This window comes from Aedes albopictus, chromosome 3, assembly GCF_035046485.1.
Source record: "Aedes albopictus strain Foshan chromosome 3, AalbF5, whole genome shotgun sequence".
Taxonomy (NCBI): Eukaryota; Metazoa; Arthropoda; class Insecta; order Diptera; family Culicidae; genus Aedes; species Aedes albopictus.
In genome coordinates this window covers 160,624,005-160,651,630 of record NC_085138.1, presented here as the reverse complement: position 1 = coordinate 160,651,630, position 27,626 = coordinate 160,624,005, and the positions used below count along the sequence as shown (strand labels likewise).

General features: G+C 41.3%; 1 protein-coding gene across 1 annotated transcript; it reads left to right on the top strand.

Moving 5' to 3' along the window:
• The first annotated feature begins 20,510 nt into the window (after positions 1 to 20,510).
• On the top strand, positions 20,511 to 21,258 carry LOC109401113 (uncharacterized). Its single transcript, XM_019673590.3, has 2 exons — positions 20,511 to 20,883; positions 20,956 to 21,258. The coding sequence occupies exons 1-2, from the start codon at positions 20,645 to 20,647 to the stop codon at positions 21,242 to 21,244; spliced, it is 528 nt and encodes a 175-aa protein (XP_019529135.3). The 5' UTR covers positions 20,511 to 20,644; the 3' UTR covers positions 21,245 to 21,258.
• The last annotated feature ends 6,368 nt before the right edge of the window (positions 21,259 to 27,626 follow it).

Below are 27,626 nucleotides of genomic sequence, written 5' to 3'. Positions count from 1 at the left end.
GAACTGGAGAGTAGACGATAGCTACACTCACAGCGATCACCTGGCGGTTCGCTACAGTATCGACTACAACAACAGCAGGCAGCGAGTAGAAGAAGAGGCGGTAAGGCCAAGACCAAGCCCTCGCAGGTGGAAGACATCATACTTCGACAAAGGGGTGTTTAGGGAGGCGCTCCGCCATGAGCGAAACTTACTTGGTTTAGACGGCGACGAGCTGGTAGCGATGCTCTCACGTGCGTGTGATGTGACCATGCCTAGGCGAGTCCACCCTAGAAATGGGAGGGCATCGGCTTACTGGTGGACTCAAGCGATTGCGGACCTGCGCCGCGCCTGCCTACGGGCTAGGCGGCGGATGCAGCGAGCACGATCAGAGGAAGAGCGAAACGATCAGCGAGTGGTGTTCGCCGCTGCAATAGCCGCGCTGAAGAGCGAGATAAGAGGAAGCAAAAAGGCCTGCTTTGAGGGTCTCCGTCAGAGTGCCAATGCGAACCCGTGGGGTGACGCCTACGGGATCGTGATGGTCAAGCCAAGAGTTGTAATGGCTTCTACAGATCAGTGTCCAGAGATGTTCGAGGAGATCATCGAGGGGCTTTTTCCGCTTCATGATCCTAGTCCTTGGCTTCCTGTCGTAGGACAGTCGGGAACTGGGGCTGACGATGAGGAGAGGGTCACCGATGTGAAACTTGCGGGGATAGCCAAGTCCCTCAGCGTAGGTAAGGTCCCAGGTCCGGACGGAATTCTGAACCTGGCCTTAAAAGAAGCTATTGCAGAGGTTACCGAGTTGTGTTCAGGTCTGCTATGCAGAAATGCCTATCGAGGGATTTTTCCCAGAGGTTTGGAAGCGGCAGAGCCTGGTACTATTGCCAAAGGCGGGGAAACCACACGGAGAGCCGTCGGCATATACACCAATATGCTTGACAGACACGGCGGGGAAGGGGCTCGAAAAGATCACCCTCAATAGAATGTTGAGGTTCACCGAGGGCGAAAATGATCTTTCGAGTAACCAATACGGCTTCCGGAAGGGGAGGTCCGACAAGGCGCTATCTTGTCGGTTACAAAAACCGCCGAGAAAGCACTCGAGCCTAAGAGGAGGGGGATTCACTACACAGCAAATAATTTTGTAATATCCAGGCGCGTAATTTCTGGTGATGTATTCATTTTCGAACGTAATTTCACTCGGTTACATCGTTTTCCAACAATTATCACACTCACCATGCACACCCTGGTTGGCACCGGAAAGTATCAACAAACCCATTCCAGCAGAAACCTAGAAGCAGTATCATATTTATCACCTTCCCTCTAACTCGGTGAAATAGCCAAGAGGTAAGGGATATGCCTCACAATCAACGGATCCGTGTACGAATCCATGCCAATATTTTACTTATATATGATTCATCTCTAGATCCGGTTCTAGCGATTGCTAGACCCACTCTCAAGCTGCGGCGGCTAATTTGTTGCATGAAAATGATGTAATTGTTTACATCACTTTTACGACGCGACTGATGTGCAGCGAAAATGATGTGATATCACAAGATTTTTTTTTGCTGTGTACTGTGCAGTATTGTGCATCCCAGCTTAATCACTCAGATGCTGATGATCTCAACCAGCCGTCGTTTATCGCGAAAAGATTGCGCCCCGTTTGATTTGTATACGGCGGCTGATTATCCATGACAGCTCCCACCCGGCGGCTGCAAAAACAGTTTTAGCCAAGGTGCACACCGTGTGTAAATCATACGTGCGCGGTCTGGCGCGATCTGATGCTGCGCGTTTCGAACGCAACTTGTTGAGAATCTAAGATAAGCGCGACAATAATGACTCTGGATTTAAGGAATGCGTTTGATAGCGTCAGTTGGTCTTTTTTTTCCTGCTAAACCATAGGGGGATAATCTGGTCAACAGACACCCTAACAGAGGTTAGGGTAGTGTAGGTCTGAGGCCGTCTTCTACAACAAAAGTAAAAGCCAGGACTACTCTCTCCTCGTACCCACTAAACCATTCCTATGGTCACCAAACCCTACGTCTCTCCAGAACCACCAAGAAAGTATTGCTTCAGAGAGGGGCTAGTGCACATCGCACTCACAAGGTTAGCTGCGTAGCCTGCAGCAACGAACATCGATGACTCGCTTTGGAGAGTCCATCACCACAGAACAGATGTGTATCTTGATGGGGTAGCATGCTGGCGCTTAGCCAGTTTCCCGAGTGGTCCTCGCCACTCCCTTTGTCCTCGGAAGGCGGGCAGGGTCAACCCCGCCGGCGCCCTACTGCTGAGCGGACATCAAGAACTGATGCCCACATGCAACCCGATCTGACCTGCCCGCAAAGGAAGGGTATCACTACCCTTCAGGCCCTATCAGATGCATCCGTAGGTTGCAGACAGCAGGGTCTCACCTACCCCGACCCTTGCCGGGGACCCCTTTCCAACCGCGGGCTCAGATCCAACCCAGTAGACCGACGCCACGACAGCACCGCTACCGGGACTTCCTCTCCGCGGCCTCTCGCTGTAAGGGTCGATCTCGACCGCAGGGCACCGGTATGACCCACGAAGCCGACTCCGAACCCCTGGACCACCTCTTGTACTGCATCTGGACTAGCCACTCTCCGAGTCCACGCGCCACCTCCTCTGTAGCTCCCAGACGATATGGGTGATAGCCGTTGAAACGGCGTTCCAGCCAAACTCATCCCTACACATCCTCTGGACCAAATTGTCCGGAGTTGTGTCCTCCCCGCATGTGGCAAGCATGCGGTCACGCATTGTGCGAAAACGCGGGCACACGAACAAAACGTGGTCCGCCATTTCCTCTGAACCATTGCACACTGGGCATTCGGGAGAATCCGCATGCCCGAAACGGTGTAGATACTGTCGGAAGCAACCATGACCTGTAAGGACCTGTGTCAGGTTGAATGTAACTTCCCCATGGCGCCTATTAATCCAACTATCTACCCTCGGTATCAACCTATGGGTCCACCTTCCTTTGGTGGAACTGTTCCACGCGCGCTGCCATTTGACCATAGAGGCCATCCTGACAGTCCTGCGTATGCCGCTTGTGCCGCGCATTTCGAAGCACTCCATGTCCTCACTGATAAGAATGCTGATAGGCACCATACCAGTAATGACGCAGAGAGCGTCGTGTGACACGGTACGGTACGCGCTCGCAACCCTCAGGCACATAAGCCTGTAAGTACTTTCCAGCTTCCGTCGGTAGCATTTAGTACTTAGCGCGGTGCCCCACGCCGGGCCGCCATACCTAAGTATGGACGTAGCAACACTAGCCAGAAGCTTGCGCTTACTGGCGTACACCGCTGAGCTATTGGACATCATCCGAGACAGTGCCGCAATAGCTGTGGAGGCTCTTTTACAGGCATAATCGACGTGGCTACCGAAGGTAAGCTTATCGTCAATCATCACGCCCAAGTGTTTGACGGAGCGCTTTGACAGGATAGTGTACTCTCCTACACTGATCTCCGTCTGCTGCTCCGACTTCAGGTTGTTAACAACCGTCACATCTGTCTTGTGGTGAGTCAGCTCCCGGTCAATCTTGTCCAGAGGATGTGTAGAGAAGAGTTTGGATGGAATGTCGTGTCATCGGATATCGCCCACATTGTCTTGGAGCTACAGGGGTAGTATGGCTAGTTCAGACACTATAGGGGAGATCGGGGCATAATTAACACCTGGGGCGAAATGGACACCCCTGTTTTCATCGAAACCGTTGACTTTTATGTTAAACTTTCAATGCATAAGTGTAAATGAACAAGCCATTGTTCTATTTTTCAAAAGTGTCATTTAAATTCCTCCAAAATAACCAAAATATCATTGAAATTGAAATATGTTTTTCATATGGTGAAATTCTTATAATTTCGAAGCAGCATTTAATAAGATATTACGGATTTTGGAGTATGTCCATTATAAAAACAAGTGAGTTTTTACCTTATCTATATGTATACGAAGATTGAGCAATGGATGAAGTATTTCATTTTTTAACAGAATTTACTTAAAATATAAAATAGCCATGTTGGGGATTTGCAATGGCAATTTCGACTGGATATTGATCGACTTTTTAGGATTGGCTTTCTCAGTCATTAAGTCAAGACGAGTATTGTATACTGTTCCGACGTATCGGCCACAACAAAAAGGCCGAAACGTCGGAACAGTAAACAATACTCGTCTTGACTTAATGACTGAGAAAGCCAATCCTAAAAAGTTAAAATATAAATTTTGATGTTGTAGTCGATTCGGGGCGAAATGAACACTGGCAATTACGAATGTATGTACGCGCATTGCATACTGTTAGGCGTTTAAGAGAGTTTGGAAAAAATCAATCTGATTATTTTAGCCTAAAGTTTATTTAATTAACTTTGATAATTAAACTCGTCTAAGAAGGAGTATTATATCTGTGGAGATCAATCCGTAGGCAAATTACTTAACTGATCGATGTAACCAAAGAATTAGCGTAAAATATGCAGGGGTGTCCATTTTGCCCCGTACCTTTCCTGCCAGTCCTGAAAAACACACGGTTTACAATTCATTATTTCTTCACAATAAAGACATTCTACCTGCTGTAAATGATTGAAAGACGTAGGAAACATGTTAAAATTGTAAGTCAACTGATAATATGTTAAGTCGTACTCTGTTATACAGGTCTGACGTACTCATTCGCTTAGGGTGTCCATTATGCACCTAATCCCCCTACAAGAGATGGTTAAAGGGTTCGGAGTCGGCTACGTACATAGGTCATATCGGTGCCCTGCGGTCGAAATTGACCCAAACGGCGATTAAGTGGCCGCGGGAAGAACATCCTGCTCGGTGGACTCCGCAAAGCGTTCCAACGATGTTCGTTAATGCAGGCTACGCAGCTAACCTTGAAGGTTCGATGTGACTAGCATCTCTCTGAAGCAATGCCTTCTTGGTCGTTTGGGAGAGACGAAGGGTTGGCGGCCATGGGAATGTTGTCGGTAACAGATATTACATCACAGAAAAAAAAAATAACTTGAATTTATACCCACCTGCCATATGCGGAAGTTTGGCTAATATTTATTTTTGTAGGTACTTAAACACCGGAATAATTAATCAGCCACCCACAACAGTTTAAGGTAGTTCAATATATTGACGCTTTTTGTATTCCTTTCGAAAGACTGAAGCTGCTGGTTTTCAATGTAGGTATTTGAAGGCAATGTTAGTACGTTGGTCCTAAGCTAATAGCACACTCCAAAACAAAAACCATACGAGTGTAAACAATCATTTGCAACGACCACTACACCTGTACTTAAGTAGCCGAACACACTTAGTTTAGGACCAATCACGGACCCCATCACCAAGTCGGAGGCATTTGGTGGGTTGTTTTTCCGTTTTGCTACATCTCAACGGCAGCGTGCCCATAATCAATGGTTTGCCAGGTTGATTCAACAAGTTTGCCCCGATCAACCAGTCAGGCTGATGCCTTCCACTACTGTTATGCTGAAATCGCGTATTAGTGGAACGTCCTTTTCACACGATATTAGTAGGTATCCACCGGATAGGCTTAAGTGCGTAAGATAACATGGGTATTTTTCATGATCAAGCTAAGGGTGACGGGTTCAATTCCCGGTCAGTCTAAGAACTTTTGCTATTTCAAATTTCCTTGACTTGCTTGGGCATAGTGTATCTTCGTGCTTGCCATTCGATATACACATACAAAATGGTAATTGGCAAAGGAACCTCTCAATTAATAACTAATCTGATAGCAGGTTTTGCCCCAGTGGGGATGTTGTACCAAAGAGAACAAGATCACAAAAGTACTGGAAGTATATCCAAAAAAAAGCAATCTAATTCCAATGTGAAGATCAGCAATCAAATACCAACTTGAAATGCTTGAACTGATCGAACTCATTCCAAGAACCGAGATTTTGACTCAGATATTGCCTTTTTTGATTCGCAACGACGCGACGACGGTTGGCACACGTTGCGTACAGGAAGGGGGAGTATCTATCGGAAGGGCATCTTTAATTGATTATATTTTTGCACCCGTGCCAAACTTCGCACTTCATTCGTTTGCCGGTTGATTCGCAATCAATCCGCACCATCTCCGCTGCGCTACTGATTCTGCCTGGACGCAGAGATCACTGGTAAGGACTGACCTTTGTGATTGATGCTTAAACAACGATCAATTATTGAGCCAAGATTGAGCCAATCGGTCAAGGTTGGATCGTTTATTCGTCGGCGGCGCGATTATTTTAAGCTACAATTAGGCGGCCCAAGCGCATAAAAGCTCGACCACCAGCGCCTAGGTATAGTGACCGCCTGACGGACTGTCAGCGCGCGCGGATGAAATGAAGAGTGCATGACGCGTGCGCGTCGGAAGCGACGTTTATGGAGCCGTCCTGGTACGGAACTGTATGATTCAATCTAAGGGGTTAATTAGCAATCGATTGATTCATGTTTTTGCGCACGTTGGGTAAAATTATGCAGTAATTTGGTTAATCAAGAGATTTACCGAAGGAAAAAATGCGTACAGACTAAGTTTCGGACAACCTTGGGGCATCAATGAATTATGTTTTTCGCAATTTAGTTTCAACATGCTTTGGTGATGTCTATTTCTCATCATGCTTCTCTACGACTTAGCCTTAAAAACACCTGTTTCCTCCTGTTCAACTCATTAACACTGAGATTACATCAGCCATTCCACAATAGTCCTAGAGGCATATCTAGTTAAACAAAACGTGTTACGCTTTATTAGTTTTAGTTATATTGTTGTCGCGGTTGAAACCCGAAGTTTCTCCACACCCGGCAATCAAATTTTCTCAAAATCCATACGTAAAACGTTGGACGTTGTGCGCTAGGCAGTGGACCTGGTCCTCTTACCAGCGCACTGTGCTCGATGTTCGTCCGACACACGGTTTAGGAGAAAAATCGATTTTCGCGTGTCTAAAATTCCGATTTTCAATTGCACGATCTTCTATTTGTTAAAATATCACGGTGGAATCGTGGTAGATTCTTCCAGGAGTACCCTTCGGGATTCCTTCAAGAGTTCCCTCAGGGATTCCTCCAGGAGTTCTCTCAGGGATTTTTCCGGAATTCCTCCAGAAGTTTCCTCAAGAATTTCTGCTGGGAACTTGTGGAGGAATCCATGAGGGAACTCCTGAAGGAATCCCGGAGAAATCCCTGAGGGAACTCCTGGTGGGAACTCCTGGAAAAGTCTCCAGAGGGAACTTCTAGACTATTCCCGGAAGGAACTCCTGGAAAAAATCTCAGAAGGAACTCATGGAGGAATCCCGGAGGGAACTCCTGGAGGAATCCCAGAGGAATGACTGAGAAAACTCCTGGAAAAATCCCTGCGGGAACTACTGGAGCAATCCCTGAGGGAACTTCTGGAGAAATCCCTGAGGGAACTCCAGGAGAAATCTCCAGAGGAAACCTCTTGACTATTCCCGGAAAGAACTCCGGGAAAAAATCCCACAAGGAACTCTTGGAGGAATGCCTGAGGGATCTCCTGGTAGAATCCCGGAGGGAACTCCTGTAGGAATTCCCGGAGGGAACTCCTGGAGGAATTGCCGGGAAACTCCTGTAGGAATTCCTAATGGAATCTCTTGGAGGAGTCCCTGAGGGAACTTCAGGAGGAATCCCCAGAGAACACACCCGGAGGAATTCCCAGAGGAATCCCGGAAAGAACTTCTGGAGGAATCCCAGAGGAATACTTGAGGGAACTCCAGGAGGAATCCCGGAGGGAACTCCTGGTGGAATTCCCGGAGAACTCCTGTAGGAATCCCTAAAGGAAACTCCTGGAGGAATCCTGGAGGGAACGCCCGGGGGAATCCCCAGAGAACACTTCTGGAGGAAGCCCCAGAGGATACCCGTAAAGAACTCCTGGAAGAAACCCGGATGAATCCCTGAAGGAACTCCTAGAGATATCCACAGAGGGAACTTCTGGAGTGATTCCGGAAGGAACTCCTGGAAAAATCCCAGATGGAACTCCTTGAGGAATCTCGGAATGAATTCTAGAAACAATCTTGGAAGGAAACTCTTAAGGGGTCTGTAAAGGAAACTTCTGGAGGAATCCCCAAAATAGTTATTTATGTAACAAGTTGCAAAATGATGATTTCTTCAGCACGAGTCGTACATTTATCCAACGAGGCTTGCCTAGTGAAGGGTCCTTCAGGAAAACTTTAGTTATTCCTCAAGAAAATACTTCTGGGATTACTTTAAGAATTCGTCCGAAAGTTCCTTCAGGGATTTCTTCAGAAATTTCGCCGAAAACTGTTAAGGAATTACGCCAAAAAATCCTCACAAAATTCCATTCAGGAACTCTTTCAGGAGATCCTTAATAAATTCTTTTTGGAATTCCACCAGGAACCTCGACGAATTCCTCAAGGATTTTTTCCAAGAATTCATCCAGGAATTCCTCCAAGACACATGTCTAGAATTTTTCCAAGAATCCCTCCAGAAATTCCTCCAAAAAATCCTATACTACGTTTCCCAAGAATTTCTCCAAGGGTCCCTCTTAGAGTTCTGACAAGAATCCCTTCATGAATTTCGCCAGGAGTATCTCCAAGGTTTTTTTCATGAATTTCTTTCAGTAATTCATCCAAAAATCTTTCAGAAATTCCTTCATGAATACCTGCAAGATTCTTCAGGAAACCTCTGGAAATTCCGCAAGAAAAAAATCCTGGAACAACCTCAGGGATTCCTCCAAGTATTCCTTCAGGTAATTCTCCAGGAACTGCTCTGGAACTTCATCCTAGAATTCCCCCAAGAATTTCTCCAGAAAATACTCGAAGGATTCTGTTAAGAATTTCTCTAAGAATTCCATCAAAAGTTTCTCCAAGAATTTTTCCAAATATTCCTCCAGTATTTTTTTTAAAGAATTTATCCAGATAATTACTCCAGGAATTACTCCAGAAGCTAAAAATAACTTCGAAAATTCCTCCAGCAATTCCTCTAGGAAATTCTTCAGGAATTCCTTTATGAATTCCCAAGGATATTATTTGAAAATTCCTTCACAAATTACTACATGAATTCTTCCAGAAAGTATTCCAGGATTTTCTCCAGAAATTTCTTCAAGAATTCTTGATGAAATTACTGGATGAATTGTTGTAGGAATTCTTTGAGGAATTCCTGAAAGAAATTTTCAAGGAATTCTTGGAGAAATTCCTGGATTCTTGGTGGAAATTTTTGTTGAAAGGAATTCTGGTTTGTTGAAGGAATTCTTGTGGGAGGTCTTGGAGGAATTCATGGTGGAATTCTTGGGTTATTTCCAGAAGGAATTCTTGAAGAAATTCCTGGTTAATTCCTGCACGCATTTTTGGAGGGATTTCTGAAGAATTCCTGAAGGTAATTCTTGAAAGAATTTCTGGAGGAATTCCTGAACGGATTCTTGGAGAAATTCTTAGCAGAAGTTTTGAAGGTATAACTGGAGAAATTGTTGGAAGAATTCCTGATGGGATTCTTGGAGGAATTCCTAACAGAATTCTTGGAGTAATTCCTGATGGAATTTTTAGATAAATACTGGGAAGAAGTCTCGGAGCAGTTCCTGGAAAATTACCTGAAGGAATTCTCGTAGGAATTCCTGGAGTTGTCTCAGGAGTATCTTTTTGAGGAATTTCCAGAGGTTTCCTAAAGAATCTTGGAGGTATTCATAAAAGAATTTCTGGAAGATTATTTTGGATGAATTACTGAAGGAAGTTCATGAAAAAGTCCTTGGCGATATTTGTGGAGATATTCCTGATGAGATTCTTAGGGATTTTCCTGAAGGAATTTTTGGACGAATTCCAGGCATATGTCTTGGAGGAATCGGAGAAATTCCTTGGGGGAGAATTCATGGTGGAATTTCTAAAGATATTTTAACCCTTCAGGACGCGCGCTGTTGTAAAAAGTACAACACTCCCATAAAACCTCGCTCGTCGTATACAGCGCGAGCGCGGTGCAGTTTCGGTTGTCTGATGGCGCGCGTCCTGGAAGGTTAAGAGGAGTTCCTGGATGAATTCCTGTAGAAAAATTCACTAAGGAACTCCTGAAAGAATTCCTGGAATTCCTGGAATAATTCCTCCAGGAGTTCCTGGAGTAATTTTGGAAGGAAATTTTTGGCGTAGTTCCCTAAGATTTTTAGAGGAATTGCTGAGGAAATCCCTGAAGGAATTCTCAAACGAATCCATGGAGTAACCCCGGGAGTATTTTCTTGAGAAATTTATAAAGGCTTCCTGAAGGATCGTGGAGGTATACATAAAGGAATTTCTGGAGGAATTCTTGAAAAAAAAAAATCCTAAAAATTCCCTGAAGGAATTCCTGGAAGAATTCTTCGACGACCTCCTGAAGAGTTCCAGGAAGATTTTCTGAAATAATTTCTGTTGGAATTCCTTTAAAAACTTGTTCAAAAATTCCTGGAGAAATGCCTGAAGGTAATCTCGGATGAATCTCTGGAGTAATTGTTGGAAGAATATCTGGACGATTCCCTGCGGGTTTCTGGAGATATTCTCTGACGAATTCCTGGGGAAACTCTTGGAGGAATTCCTGGAGGAATGCTTGAAGAATTTCTTGGCAGAAGTCTATGAGGAATTACTGAAGAAATTCTTGGAGAAATACCTAGAGGGTTTCTTTGAGGAATTCTTGGCAGAATTTTTAGAGTAATATCTGGAGAAATTCTTAAAGAAATTCCTGGAGCGATTCTTGTAGGAATTTCTCGTAGAATTCTCTGAGGAACTCCTGGAAGAATTTTCGAGGAATTTCTCGAAAAATTCCTGGACAATTTCTTGCAGGAATTATTTGCCGAATTCTTGGCGAAAGTCTTGGAGGAATTCCTGAAGGATTTTTTGGAGGCATTGCACCAATTAAGTAAATAGATACAAGAGTAGAGCTTGTGGAACTTGAAAGTCTCGAATCCAGAATAGTTTTGATGACCTCCCAAGTAACAATCTTAATTCTATTTGGTTTTATTTGTTTTTATGACAGTTTTATCGGAACATTGCATATTCTAGTTGATCTTATCGGAGTCTCAGCTGAGCACAACTATTCTTCGTCAATATGTGGTTTTAAAAACACCTCCAAGAATACTTGAGGTTCAGTTTATAAAACCATAAACACAACAAGAACTGTGGAACTTATTTTCAGTTTTATAAGGTTCTTGTAGTTATCTTCAATCATCCGTTCTTGATCAAGAGTAACTGTTCTCGCATAAGAACAGTTTGGTGCATGAAAAATACAAGAAAAAACTCAAGCAACAGATTTTGATTCTCATCGTTCCATTATTGCTGCCAATCAAGAACACCTACCCGGAAACCCAACCGCAACGCGGTGCAGTGCCAAGTTCCTCCGGTTGCAGCATCCGAAATGAGGTGGGTATGGTCATCTAGGACATCGTTTCCCGTGCAATCGGGGTTCCAATCATCGATCTTCAAAATCAACAACTACTTACCTTTTGGAAGTTCTGACCGGAGGAATGAGGCACTGCACCGCATCAAGGCCGGTTATCGAAAAAGGGCTGATAAATAAATTCATCGGACGAGATTCACAAAATCCACCGCGGTGCGATAATTTATTGTTTGTTTACAATTTGGCGTACATGTTTTATGACGTTCTTGGCGGAGTTTGCATAAACCTATATCAAGAACGTTATAAACCTGAGTACTCTTGAGTAATACTTCTTACCCTTGCATAAGATGAAATAAATTTAAGGCGTTCTGGATGGAGGCCAACCAGGCTGCATTGAGAACGTTATAAATCCTAGTATTCTTGAGTTATACTTTTAGCTCTGGCATGAGTTGAAAGAAATTTAAGACGATCTTATGGTGATGTTGATTAAAACCATCGATGATGGACCGACCACCGGCCTAGATTTCAATGGAAGCCATGTTGAGAAAACTCATGAGCAATGTTCGCATGACCAGGAATAATATTTTTAAATATTTTATTAGTGCGTTATAATGGAAGCGCGTTGCAATTTTTGGAAGTATCTTGCAACATTATACGATGAATTTCGCTTGGCATTTGGCATCCTTGTTACACCACGGAAATATTTCCAATTTGTGTAATAAATTAATCCCGATTACAATAATGTGTCATTTTCATTGTGTTTTTAATTTCAATTAAATTCACCAAACTTTTCTGCCGACATAAAAGCTGCATCAGCAACAACACTGACAAATTTATTATCGTTTTATCGTGCACTTGAAGAATTCTACAAGGAGAGAGCAATTCGCCTTGAGGACAACTTGGGAAGTACAACAAGTTTTAAGAGAAATTTAAAAACAACTCTCCAAGAGCATCTTAGGATGGGCCTCTTTGGTCTTATGGCGGGTTTATGGTTGAGTTGATGTCGTGTTGCAGAGCAATTTGGTTTATGCATGGTTTTAAAGAACAGGTGTTGAAGAATACTTCAAAAGCATTATAAAATTAATTTTGTTACTTGGGCTAGATCACCAAGTTGATGTTGCCAAATTATCAGAATTGCACTCCGAGGCTCTAAGAGTAGCGTAGATTATATTCCGCGAGCATTCTTTATAATAATATATCCTTAGATTTACATATATTGCGACCGATACTTCAAAATACATTGGGTCTGTTTGTGTGCCAGTGGACATCCAAATAGCAACACATAGAGATACTCGTAATACTATGAGGTGCAACAGACACAATCGTGAAAGAATTATGCCGATAGAGTGAACAGAAACAAAAGTAGAGCCTGTAGACCTTGAAGGTCCTAATTCCAGAATAGTTTGAAAAGCCTAGAATATCCCATGAATGTACCAAAAGCATTATAGTTGTGCAATGAGGCTCCATCAGCAGTGTAGACCACATTCCACAAATATTTTTTTTTACAATTTAAGCATGATACAGATGTAGATATCGTAGCCCAAATTTCAAAGTGTTTTGGATGCCATTTGTATTTCACGGAATGTTCAACTTCCACAATAGTGAGTTGCTCGTAACATTGGCATTGCAAGGTCTAATGAACATCAACGTGACTAAATTTCTTGAACAGAGTGAACACAAATGATGGTAGATGTTGTAGATCTTAAGAAAATGAATTCCAAAGTTGTTTGGATGACCTAGATCACCTAATTCATGTACCATAAACTTTCTAGGAGTGCTTTGAGGCTTTCTGAGTAGCATAGACTATGTTCTGTGATAATTCATCGTGTATCAAATTTGGTTTAGAATGTTGGATTTGCGACGCAAACTTTGGAATACTTTGGAGGCCTTAGAATAGCTCTGGGATCAAAACTTCAACAGACTATGATGGGTAGTAATACATTGCATGTCAAGGATCAGTAAAAATATTGATGATTAGCAAAATGATGAAATTTGAACAAAACATGAAGAATTTATAAAAAAAAGTCACGTATTTTCGGTTACCAGTAAAAGGGCGGTGGGTGCAAAGGGGGGAGGTGCCATGCATTTCTAGCACAACTATTCCCCTTGACTATAAAAAAACCCCAGATTAATCCACCTAGTGGTGATAGTGCCTTTCTCGTTCAATATGTACTCAAGATTTTTCCTTCGCCATAACCCGAAGTGTTCCTGAATCCTGAGAATTTTCTAGAACGGAATAAATCTCTTTTTTTTTGTCACAATGCTTGTTAACTCGTCAATTGGGGTGGGGGGATGGTGGAGTCGATAAATAATAAGACACCGTTCACAAATTCCGTAAAGATCTAGGGGGATGGGGGGAGTACGGACGAGCGTTACGGCCCATACATCAATTTTAGGGTTTTCATACAAAAAAGCGTTACGGAGGGAGAAGGGGGGTTAAAAAAAGTGCGTTACGTAATAAATGGATGCTGCCTAAATGTATTTGATGAAAAAATACTCAAACAATTAAGCAAAACCGCTTAACTCATCGGATTTGATTAGAAATCATCCGGAAGACTATAATTTCACCTTCAAATTTAAAAAAATATTGGCTTATTTAATTGTGCCCTTCCTTAAAATGGTAAATTCCGACCAAAATTTCCAAGGGGCGACCTCTCTTGATTTATTTGACTCTCAGTTGACTGCTTGACCAGCTTAACTAGCACTGGATGCCGATCATTATCAGGATATTTTGGCGATTTTTTTTTGCACACTTAAGCCTATATTTTATTATCATTGATTATAAGATTCATGTGAAATTTGACAAAAAAAAATGCAAGAAAGCGAAATTGTCCATACCCATACAAATTTCAACCGTGTTACAGATCGCAAGGGCTCAACCAGTTGCATCAAAATTGTTCGCAGTAATTTTAGACGCAAAAGGGTATTGGTGCCATAAAATTAAAATTTTTCCATACAACGTTTATCCATCCTACTGTATGATGACGCCTCAGGAATCTTAAATGGTGTGATTTAACAAGATCGCTTAAATTTTCATCAAGATTTTGTTCTTTTACGCATATTAATTGCTTGCATCGATTTTGTTCACCTTCGCAATTTCAGCGATGCATCCAATCCTGATTCTGCAATACTGCCGATAATCTTAGATGCGGTCAGAGACTATTTTATTGCTGCCCGTTTATCTGGTTATCGAACATTTTTGATGATTTGATGTTTCGCATGCATGGGTTTGGTTTGGTTTTTTAATTGGTCACTTCTGACGGGACACCTGGAACCGGTTCCGGAACACAACCGGTTCAGATACAGTATGAAGCTAGTTTCCTGCTTACCGTTCATCTGGTTATCGAAAAAGCCGCTCTTTGATGTGTCGCATGCCTGGGTTTGGTTCACTTTTTAGTTGGCCTCTTCCGGCGGGACACCTGGAACCGGTTCCGGAACACAACCGGTTAAGATACGGTCTGATAATATTTTCCTGCTTACCGTTCATCTGGTTATCGAAAAAAACCTCTTTTTGATGTGTCGCATGCCTGGGTTATGTCCACTTTTTTCATTGGCCTCTTCCGGCGGGACACCTGGAACCGGTTCTGGAATACAATCAGTTCAGATATGGTCTGAAACTATTTTCCTGCTTATCGTTCATCTGGTTATCGAAAAAGCCGCTCTTTGATGTGTCGCATGTATGGGTTTGGTTCACTTTTTTAATTGACCACTTCCAGTGGGACACCTGGAACCTGTTCTGGAACACAAACGGTTAAGATACGGTCTGAAATTATTTTCCTGCGTACCGTTCATCTGGTTATCGAAAAAGCCGCTCTTCGATGTGTCGCATGCCTGGGTTTGGTTCACTTTTTTGATTGGCCTCTTCCGGCGGGACACCTAGAACCGGTTCCGGAACACAACCGGTTAAGATACAGTCTGATACTATTTTCCTACTTACCGTTCATCTGGTTATCGAAAAAGCCGCTCTTTGATGTGTCGCATGCCTGGGTTTGGTTCACTTTTTTAATTGGCCACTTCCGGCAGGCCATCCGGCACCGGTTCCGGAACACTACCGGTTCAAACATGGTCTGAAACTATTTTCCTGCTTACCATTCAACTGGTTATCGAAAAAGCCGCTATTTGACGTGTCGCATGCATAGGTTATGTTCACTTTCTTATTTGGCCATTTCCGGTGGGACACCCGGAACCGGTTCCGGAACACTACCGATTCAGATATAGTCTGAGACAATTTTCCTACTTCCCGTTCATCAGATAATCGAAAATGCCGTGGTTTGATGGGTCGCATGCATGGGATTGTTGCATTTTCATATCTGGCCCCTTCCTGGGGTACCGGTCCGGAACACCTAAATGGCCATAACTCCGGAACGGCTGGACCGATCTGAACCATTTTCAATAGGAAACAATGGGACAATGTACCCCGTCGAATGAACCATCGGTCGTTGAAATCGGTTCATATTTACTATCTAAAAATGAGGTGACCTTTTTGTACACATACACACACACACATACATACACACACACACACACACACACACACATACATACACACAGACATCATCTCAACTCGTCGAGCTGAGTCGATTGGTATATAACACTTGACCCTTCCGGGGGCTCTATCAACTTTTCGTTTTTGGAGTGAACATATAGCCTTTCGGTACACCTTGGTGTACGAGAAAGGCAAAAACTTCGGGGTGAATGTTTAAAAACAAAAAAGATATTCCATTTCTGCCAAAAGTAGATCGTCCCGAGTGTTTACGGGTAAATGGAGTTTTAGGCCCCAAAAGTATGCAATATGAGTATTTTTGGTATGGGTAAGATATCTGGAGTCCACAAATGGCGATCAAAATATCCAAGATGGAAGTATAAAGTCCAAGACGGCGGCTCAAAATTTAACATGCGTCTGTTTGGTGGAATTTTAGGCTCTGAAACCATGCAATATGGATATATTTGGAATAGGGAAGAAGTCTGGACTCCGATAATAGTGACCAGAATATACAAGATGGTGTTAATTCCAAGATGGCGGCTCAACATTTAAGATGGCGGCTGTTTAATAGAGTTTAAGGCTCAAAAACCACGAAAAATGGGAATATTTGGTATGTGGAAAATTTCCGGAGTCCAAAAATGGCGACTAGAATATCCAACATGGCGGCCTAAAATCCAATATGGCGGCTGTTTAATAGAGGTGTAGGCTCTAAAATAATGAAAAATGGGTATATTTGATATGTAGAAGATGTCCGGAGACCAAAAATGGCGACCGGAATATTCAAGATGGTGATCTTAAAGCTAAGATGGCGTCTAAAAATTCAAGATAGTGACTGTTCAATGGTGTTTAGGCTAATAAATCATTCAATATGGGTCTATTTTGTATAGGGAGAAATTTCGGAGTCCAAAAATAGCAACCAGAATAATCAAGATGGTGGTCCAATATCCAAGATGGCAGCTGTTTAATGGAGTTTTTATGCTTTAAAACCATTCACTATGAGTATATCTGAATGAGGAAGGAGTCTGGAGTCCAAAAACGGCAACCAGAATTTCCAGAGTGGTGGACTTACATCCAAAATGGCGGCACAAAATTCATGTTTGTTTATTTAAGAGTTTAAGGTTCAAACATCAAAACCCATATAAACGATATGATTTCTGTTAAACGTATGAAAGTGCGATATTCGTCAACAAGAGTTTTATTGAAATGGGTTTTCGAAGGTACGAGAAAGGCGACATCACCATTAGATGGATTAATTAGGTTTTTTTATGTAGTCATGGTGTCAGGACCAGAGGTGCTGCAGAGCTGGTTACTAAAGGATTCAAAATTACAGCACTCCCTATTAGTATGCCCCAGTAAATGACTTCACTATTGCGCATAATTAAGAATTATTCTGGGAAAACCCCTCCATGGATTATTATTTAACATTTTTTTTTTCTGTGGGCATAGTTGCTGGAATTCTCTTATAAGTTTTGCTAGAATTCAATTAAAGTTTTTAAAACAAATTCCAGGATAACCTCCAGGGACACTGCCAGAAATTTCTTTGAGGATTTATTAAACATTTTGCTGGAGTATGTACAGAAATTAGTTTTTCGCAGGATTCCTTAGAATGGCTTTATCAAAAATTTCTCTAGAGTTTCATCTTCAAAATGCATTGCAGTCCATGGATTTCTTTGAAAATTTCTTCAGGGATACCTTTAGAGACTTTTTTTTAGAATTTCCCCTACGAGGTTGCCATGAAGTTTCTTCAAAGATTCACCTTGAAATTGGTCCATAGGTTTCCCTAAGAAATCTTTTCCGAAGTTCCTCCTGGGTTTTCTGAAGGGTTTCTATAGAAACTTCCTTCAAAGATTGCTACATAAGTTCATACTTTTTCGTGAGTTTCTTCAAAGATTTTCGAAAAAAATCCTCTGGAAATATTGTATGATTTTTTCCGCGAGTTTTCGTTAGGATTTCTTAGAAAAATCCTCAAATTTCACAAATTTTTCTGGGAATTGATGCATGAATCGTTATACACAATTCCAAGAAAAATTCACAAATATTCGGAGATTCCTTCAGAAATTCCTCTAGGGCTCTCGTTTAGAAATTTAGAAAATTTCTCAGAAACTTTATAAGAAACTATTATTTTAATTTCTCCAATAGTTGCGATTCTTTTTAACAATTGTCCAGGCATTTATTACAAATTCCTTCAAAGTTTCCTTGAAGAGTCTTCAATAATTTTCGCGAAATTTCTGGAGGAACATAAAAAAATCCCTGGTAGAATATATGAACAGTTTTTGTAGTCATCTCTAATGGCATCCTAGGTGATTAATCTGACGGAACCGTGATTACTCTCTTACTCTTGCAAAAAATCCTTGTGTGATTTTTTGCAAAAATCACTACAAGAATTCCTCGAAGAATTCTTGACGAAACGTAGAAAAGAATTGCCGAAATAATTCATGTAGGATTTGTTTGGAAGTTTTTAGAAAAAAATCTGAAAAAAGACTTCACCGAAAAAAAAAACTTTTAAAGAAATATCTTGCAAAAATTTTTGATTCAATCTTTAAAAAATATTTTCTCGAAGGAAGTTTAGAAACAATGCCGGCAAGAATTTGTGATCAAATCCCAGAAGGATTTGTTGAACAAATCTTCAACGGAATTCCTATAGTAACCTTAGGAAATGCTTTTGAATGAATCTCTGGGGGGAATATCCAAACCTTCCTCCAGGAATTCCTTCGGAAATTCCTCCAGGAATTATTTCAGAAATTCTTCCAGGAATTCCTTCGGAAATTCCGCCAGGAATTCCTTCAGGAATTCCTCCTGGAATTCTTTCAGAAATTCCTCCTGGTATACTTTTAGAAATTCCTCCGGGAGTTGCTTCAGAAATTGCTCCAGGAATTTCTCCGGAATTTCCTCCAGGAATTCCTTGAGAAATTCCTCCAGGAAAGTCTTTCAAGAATTCTTTCGGAAACTCCTTCGGAATTGATCCAAGAATTCCTTCAGAAACTACTAATACAATTTATTCAAGAATTTCTACAGGAAGTTCCCTTTAGCAATTCCTCCACGAATTAATCCAGGAATTATTCCAAGAATTCTTTCAGGAAATTCTCGAAGTATTCTTTCAGGAGTTCTTCCCAAAGTTTCACCAGGAATTTCTCTTGGCATTCTTCCAGGATTTCATCCAGGTATTTCTCCTAAAACTTCTCCACGAATTCCAGCAAGAATTTCTCCAGGAATTATCCCAGATATTTCTTCAGGAATTTCTTCAAGAGTTTCTCCAAGAATTGATCCAAGAATTCTTTTGGAAGGTCCTACAGTAATTCCTCCTGGAATTTCTCTAGGGAATCCTCCAGGGATTCATTCAAAAATAATTTCAGGATTTTCTTCAGGAATTTCACCAGGAATTTTCCAGGGATTCTTGCGGGAATTCTTCCAGGATTTCCTCCAGGGATTCCTTCAGAGATTCCACCGGGGATTCCTCCAAAAATTCCTTCAGTTATCTACCTTCATTGATTCCTCCAGTAAATCCCCCAGAAATTCCTCCAGGTATTCCTCCAGAAATTACTACTAGAGGTTGTTCCAGAAATTCGTCCAGAGGTCCCTCCCAGAATTCCTCAAAATATCTCACCAGGAATTCATCCACGGATTGCTCCAGGCATTCGTTCCGGAAATTCTTCACGGGGGCCTCAAGGGAAACATCCTGTTATTTCTTCAGAAATTCTTCCACAAGGATTTCTTTCACAGATTCCTCTAGCAATTGATTCAGTCATTTCTCGAGGAATTCCTCCAGGGATTTCTTCAAGAATTTCTTTAGGAGTTCCTCCAGGAATTCTTCCAGAAATTCCTCCAAGTTTTTTTTCCAGAAATTTGTCTACTAATTCCTCCAGGAACTTCTCAAGAGATATCTTCAGATTTTTTTTTCCGGGGGTAATTGCCATAATTGCTATAAGGAGTTCTCCAGGGATTCCTACAGAGTTCACTCCAGGCATAGCTGCAGGACTTCCAACCTCCAGGAATATCCAAAGCAATATCAGGGAAATTCTTGAAGGAATCCCAGGATGAATTTCTCAAGCACTTGCTTGATATCTAGACAAACTTTTCAGGAAACCCTTGGTGGAATACCTAGAAAAAATATTGAGGTATTTATAGGTTAATTCCTGCTGAATTCCTGTTGGGATATTTTCTGATAATATTCTTGGAGAAATTCTGAAAGAAAAACCTGAATACAAAGAGAAACGCACAGATAAGCGTCTGAAATGACCCATAGAAGAAAAAAAACTCATGAGACATTTCTAAAGGTATTTCCATAGAAGTTCCTAAGGATTTTTTTTTAAGTTATTTTCTTCAAGAGCTCGTGATGAAATTATTGGAGTTATCCTTAGAAGAAAAGGCCGGCAATGTTTCTGGAATAACGCATAGAGGAAATCTTGAAGGAAGCTTTGTATGAACTCCTGCCTGAATCACTAAAATTAGTAATACATATTTACAAGAATCTCTGGAGGATAACCTGTAGGATTTTCTGGACACATTCTGGACAATATCTGGAATGTTTTCTAAAGAAAGCACTGGAAGAATTTATTAGAAAGTTTTTGAAAGAATTCTCCTTGTCTTTGAAAGTCTTTGAAGGAATCGACAAGAATAGTCCATTTGTCAACAAGCGGGTAAGAGCAGGATGCAGAAAGTTCGAGCAAGTTCAACCTGCGTCGTTAAACAGGACTAATCTAAATAAATTTTTGAACCGAACGGTAAATGAACAGTGTATTTAAATCATAGAATGCCTTGGCAAATCAATTTTATCAAATAACTTCGCGTCAGTTTAGTAGTTTAGTCACACACTCCGGAAGAAAAATTGTTTGTGTAGTTTTCTAAAACTTTCAAATCATCTATTTATTGAACCTTTTACTATCTTTTAAAATGTGCACTATTGAATGTGAATGCCAGCTTCAACATGCCCAGCCAGTTGCCAGCTGTGGAGATTTCCTGTGCCCCAAACCACCAGTTGGGGAGACTGATACCCCCTCCGGAAAGTCACGGGTAAATGCAATGCGGCAGCTGTTTGAGCGCAAAATTCAAGTGAAGGAAAATCGACGCAGCTCCAAAAGAGCCGATCCAGACTGCAAAAGTGCCCTAGTCTTGAGTGGAAACAATCGGCGGTACCATCAAAAGATCACCTCAATCAATCGGTTCCATTCAGGTTCGTCTTTTTGAATCAAATCTCGTTTCAGGGGTTCCATTGAGTACGACGACGACAACGTTCCGCCAGTGATAGAGCAAATTACCGTGGAAGACATTCCTCAGGACTCGACCAGATTCTACCGGAGTCACACGAAAATTGTCAGCGTTCCGAACGGGGTGAAGATCATCACGACGATTTTGGCTAACGATAATGTTTCACCGGGGGATGAATTTGGCACGGTTTACGAAACATTGATCTTTCCGGAGAGTGAAATTATTAGACAGTTTGAGCAACATGTGAAACAAGATAGATGCCTCAAATCGGAAAATTTGAAATAAACGTTTTAATACTAGAGTAATTCGCCAATTGTTGAAGATTTCGTAGTATTTTCTGGATGTTTAAGGGGATTTTAGAGAGCTTTCAGACAAGTTACAATCCAGATGATGAAGAAGATATCGCAGATGAGCTCGTCAAGATAAGCCTGCACCGGTTAATGACACTAGTTTACAAAAAAAAAAAAAAAAAAACGAAAGTCATGAACTTTTATCAACGACCAAAATTTTGGATGCATAATTATGTTGTGATATCAAGATCGTGCATCCAAAATTTTTAAGTAGAACTATTTTTGAGTTTCACCTGAAAATCTAGCACTACAGTTTTTATAAATATGGAATTTACTTAAACTCAAATATTTTGCGTAGCAGCTAACGAATTCTCATTCTTTCTGCATAAATCGAAAGCTGAATATAATATGTTTCGATCATCTGAACAGAATTTTTGCATCAAATTAACGAGATTCAAGATATTGGTGATTGCTAGGGACAATGGAAATTCGCGATTTCGCGGAAGCCGCGAAATCCGCGAAATTGGTCTATGGCCGCGAAATTTGAAGAATTCCGCGGAATGCCGCGAAAATGGGTTAAATTGGTAAAATACCATACAAATTTCCAACAATTACAAATTTTTGCAAAATTGACTGATAACTTTTGACAGTGTAAAGTTTTTAACGAGCTTATTGCATTTTAACTGCATATATTTGTTTCATACTTTTTTCAATTTTGCTATTTTTTCAGTGAAATTATGATTACTCCTCACAAAACCAAGTAAATTATTCATGTAACATGCAAATTTGGAGTTTTCTTCGACAAAACGGTCAAAAATATAGGACCGCGAAATAGCCGCGAAATTTAAGAAATTTTGCCGCGAATTTCCATTGTCCCTAGTGATTACATGGGCCAATCTCCATAAATTTGAGCAAAATTTACTAACAAATAATGAAGATTTATATTTTTTTTTCGGTAAGAAAAAAACAATTTTAAAGTTATTGCTCAACGAACATTTGAATTAGATGATAGCCAGTTACAGTAAAAATTTCAGCTCAATCAGAGCACTGGTTACGGAAAAAGAGATGAATGAATTGAGCAACTTTGCTTAAAATTAGAACAAAAATCTACAGGGGATACTCAAAATAACTGGAATAGGTAAAATTTTCACTTTTCAAAAAATGTTCAACTCGTCGTAACTTTTCGAAAAGCGCATCAAATATTCTCAAATTTTTGCTGTAAGTTCATCAACTAGTTCAACTGGTTCAAATTTGGAAAAGATCGGGCCATTCTACACGAAGTTTTAAAGATTCTAGAAAAAGGTATAATTTTCCGATAGCCAACTTTGAGCTGTTATATCTCCGGATTCAATGAACCGAATGCAATGAAATTTTGATCATTTATGACTTATATAATGAACTTTGAAAAAGTTATGGCGGCTTCATTTATTCCATGTTTTTTTTAGTAAATTTATCTATTTTTCATATGCATCCCATTACTTTTTCAATTTAATTCCATTTATTTTGTTACTTCCCTTCAAAACATATTCATATTGAAGTCAATTAGAGGGAATTTAAATGAACTATAATTACTATCTCGAATTTTGAAACCATGATGAAGTTTTGGATAAATTGGTGTTATATTGGAAAAATAATGCAATCGTAATAATTTTCTTCCGTGTAAAGAATTTGAGGTTAAGTCAAAAGTTTTTAATAGCTCATTATATAAGTCATAAATGATCAAAATTTCATTGCATTCGGTTCATTGAATCCGGAGATATAAAAGCTCAAAGTTGGCTATCGGATAATTATACCTTTTTCTAGAACCTTTATAACTTCGTGTAGAATGGCTAGATCATTTCCAAATTTTGACCACTGATACAAAACTAGTTGATGAACTTACAGTAAAAATTTGAGAATTTTTGATGCCCTTATCGAAAAGTTACAGCGAGTTGAACATTTTTTGAAAAGTGAAAATTTTACCTATCCCAGTTATTTTGAGTATCCCCTGTATTTAAAATCGACAGCCTTGTATGGAAAGTCGAAAAAGTTTCCACTCTACTGTATTTTTTTGAACTCAGGTCATGATTCTACTAAAAAATGATCATCAGCTTACCGAGTTCAAGAATGCTGTAAACTAGTGTAATTTGCCCAGAAATTACTACAGACATGGATTTCTTCCACGATTTCTTCAGATTTTTCCTATTTGAGAATATATACAGAAATTCTTCCAGGAGTTCGCCAAGACTGCTCTCCTGAGATTCTTGTAGGAATTCCTCATAGGGTTTCTTCAAAAATTCCTCCAAGAATTCGTCCAGAGATTCACCCGGGAATTCGTTCTGTGATTCTTCAGGAACAACTTCAAAGATTATTTCAGAAATGACTCCAAGAACTTTTCTTGGGATGCCTCATGGATTTTTCCTAGAATTTTTTCTGAAGCTCCTTCAGGAATTAACCCAAGACTTCCTCTAGAAACGGTTTAGATATTCTCTTTAGATTTATTCAAGAATTCAGAGAACTTCCTGGAACTGCTACAGGAATTCTTCCTCTTCCAAGAGATTCTCTACGTACTCATTTTAGAAATTCCTCAGGAATATCAGCTTTTATATTTCTTCAGAAATTTCAGCGATTTCTTTGGTACTTCCTCCTGGGATTTCTTCAGAAACTCGTACTGAAATTCCCTCAGGAGTTGCTCTTTGGATTTCTTCAGGAGTTCCCCTAGGATCCTTCCAGAAATTTCTCCTGGAATTCTTCCAGGATTTCTCTGGGAATTCGTGCAGATATTTCTCTAAAAATTGTTACAGGGATTCGTTCAGGAATTCTTTTAGGAATTCCTCTAGAGATTCCTTTAGGAACTTCTCCAGAAATTCCTCCAGCTATCTCTATGGAGATAACTCAAGGAATTTCTCTAAAGATTCCTTCCGGGATTCCTCCTGAAAGTGCTTCAGTGATTCTTCAAGAAAATCCTTCAATGAATTCTTCCAGGGATATTCTCTAGGGATTCCTTATGGAATTTATGCAGAGGTTCCTACAGGAATTTCTCTAGCATGTCTTCAGGAATTTCTCCAGGGATTCCTTCAGGCATTCCTTCAGAAATTTCTCCAGGAATTCCTTTAGGAATTCCTGCAAGCATTTCTCCTTTCTTTTAAGGATGTCTATAGGAATTCCCCAGGCATTCATCCAGGACTTCATTCAGGGACTCCTCCAGGAATATTGTCAAGAATTTTACCTGGAATTCTTGCAGAAATTCCTCCAGGAATTCCTGCGGAAATTCCTCCAGGAATTCCTGCGGAAATTCCTCCAGGAATTCCTGCGGAAATTCCTCCAGGAATTCCTGCGGAAATTCCTCCAGGAATTCCTGCGGAAATTCCTCCAGGAATTCCTGCGGAATTTCCTCCAGGAATTCCTGCGGAAATTCCTCCAGCCTCCAGGAATTCCTGCGGAAATTCTTCCAGGAATTCCTGCGGAAATTCCTCCAGGAATTCCTGCGGAAATTCCTCCAGTCTCCAGGAATTCCATTGGAAATTCTTCCAGGAATTCCTGCGGAAATTCCTCCAGGAATTCCTGCGGAAACTTCTCCAAGAATTCCTGCGGAAATTCTTCCTCCAGGAATTTCTGCGGAAATTCTTCAAGGAATTTCTGCGGAAATTCTTTCAGGAATTCCTGCGGAAATTCCTCTAGGAATTCCTGGCGGAAATTCCTGGTGGAAATTCCTCCAGGAATTCCTTCAGAAATTCCTCCAGGAATTCCTTCGGAAATTCCTCCAGGAATTTCTCCGGAATTTCCTCCAGGAATTCCTTTGCAAATATCTCCAGGAATGCCTTTGGAAATTCTTCCAGGAATTTCTTTGGAAATTCCTCCAGGAAAGTCTTTTAGGAATTCCTTTAGAAATTCCTTCGGAATTGATCCAAGAATTCCTTCAGAAACTACTAATGCAATTTCTTCAAGAATTTCTACAGGAAATCCTCCTGGGATTCCTTCAGAAGTTTCCCCAGAAATTTCTCCCCAAATCAATCAAGGAAGTATTCCAAGTACTCTTTCAGGAAATTCTCCACGAGTTCTTCCTGAAGTTCCACCAGTAGTTTCTCCTGGCATTCTTCCAGGATTTCATCCAGGCATTTCTCCTGAGACTTCTCCAGGAATTCCAATAAGAATTCCTCCAGGAATTACCACACGTATTTCTTCAGGAATTCCTCCAAGACTTTTTCCAGGAATGCTTTCGGAAGGTCCTACAGTGATTCTTCCTGGAATTTTTCTAGGAAATCTTCCAGGGATTCCTTCAGAAATAATTTCAGGAATTCCACCAGCAATTTTGCAGGGACTCTTGCGGGCATTCTTCCAGGATTTCCTCCAGGGATTCCTCCAGAGATTCCTCCGGGGATTCCTCCAAAAATTTCCTCTAGTTATTGTGTAGGTTCGATCTGCACGTGCTGGGTGCATTGCGGAGTTCCGCAGAAGACGTCCACCGCGTTCAACAGTCGGCCGAAGAAAGAGGCAGAGTCATGGCCAACCTTGATCGGGTCGGCAACGGGCTGACAGTTGGGCGTTAAGCGTTACTAGGGGTGTGATGGGAGCTAGTCGTTCGCAGGTTGCTACCCACACGCTAAAGCCACACTACCGATGAAACATTGTATACCACACAGTTATTTACCTTCATTGATTCTTCCAGTGAAGCCCCCAGAAATTCATTTGGGTATTCCTCCAGAAATTACTACTAGAGGTGGTTCCGGAAATTCTTCCAGAGGTCCCTTCCAAAATTCCTCAAGATATCCCATCAGGAATTCATCTAGGAATTCATTCAGGGATTGCTCCAAGCATTCATTCCGGAAATTCTCCATGGGAGCCTCAAAGAAATCATCCATTTCTCCAGTAATTTTTCCAGGTATACTTTTGGAAATTCCTCCAACAATTTCTCCAGGAATTCAAACAGGAATTTGTGCAGAAGTTCCTCATGGATTTCTTTCACAGATCCCTGTAGGAATTGCTTCAGTCATTTCCAGTCAACCCTCCAGGGATTTCTCCAAGAATTTCTCTAGGGGCTTCTCCAGGAATTCTTCCAGAAATTCCTCCAAGGATTTTTCCAGAAAATTTGAAGCGACATATCATTTGCAAATATCAGCTGCAAGTATTTACATAAATGGGTCACCATCATCGTTCAAGCGTTGAAAGCAAATCTTTTCACATTTCAATTTGTCTCCCAAGTCAACGGAACGAAGCGCTTAACGGCGGGTAAATATGACATCCATCATTTAGGACTAGTGAATAATATGTATCGTCTTAGAGCCAATTTACCATGCAAATGTCACCCGTGCGCGCGTCTATACCTTGAATCAAACGCCTTCATACCGGGATTATTGATCTTATCGTCTGCGCGCAATCGCAGCTCTCAATCCACTAAACTCTCTATGGGAACAGTGATCTTCAGAATTTTAGCAACAAATTCATTTTCTTGTGAAGATTGCTTTCCGTAAGCGTGGCTCTATGTTACCAAAGCTATGTATGTATGGGCACTCTGTTAAAATATTCTGGCAGTTTTGACAGAAACGTACAAAGCTATCATTTCTGAATGACTTGTGGAGGAATTCGTCATCTGATGGAGGTGGAAGTTTCGCAAGACATACGCTCAAGACAGGAAATGCTTGTTGACGATTTTGCTAACCATCACTGTAGCAGCTTGGGCATTCAGTTTCAAAACTGTTACTTAATTGCACTGGCAACCTGAAGTTTGCCAGGAACTGCCGCTCGCTCGCTGTTGGCGTAACCGTTTTGCCTTGAGGACATCCATTCTTCCCGTAAGCAGCACCGGCAAAGAAGGTCGTGATAAACTCTTTGACTCCGGTGGTGGTCGCGTCTCGTTTTTGACCTATAATTGGATTTCACTCCAGTCAGCCAGCCAGTCAGCGTCGACTCCAAGTTAAGCTCCATCCAAGTGCAATGACGGCGTCGGCGATGGTGGAGTGAGAATGGGAATTGACTATTTGGCTGTCACACTGTGGAAGAGCTACCTCGTTGCTGGATCCCACGACAACCAACGCGACGACGACGACGACGGAACGGAAGATCGTCTTCTGCACAGCAGGGGTCGCCAGAGGGGTCAATTGAAATGCGATTATCGAGAGTGAACGGTAGTGTCGTCTGTCCGTGTGGATTGACTGCAATTTGAGGAGGTAATTGGACTTTCGGATTCGCGTGGATTTGCATGGACGATGGTAATCTGTGGAACTATGTATTTGAAAAGCCGATGGTTTTAATTGCGGTCAGCGCTAACATTCGTCGGAATTGAGTGGGTACCAGTGCAGTGGCTGGACTGAAAAACTAATTAGGTACTTAAAACGTGCTCTTTTTGATCTCTGTATAGAAGATTACGTGAACATGAAAAATCAAAAATAAATTTCCAT

Excerpts from the sequence above, each read along its gene's own strand:
- LOC109401113 (XM_019673590.3), top strand. The coding sequence starts at position 20,645 with ATGTGCACTATTGAATGTGAATGCCAGCTTCAACATGCCCAGCCAGTT. Across the intron at positions 20,884-20,955 it reads TTGAGTGGAAACAATCGGCG|GGGTTCCATTGAGTACGACG; the intron begins GTACCATCAAAA and ends ATCTCGTTTCAG.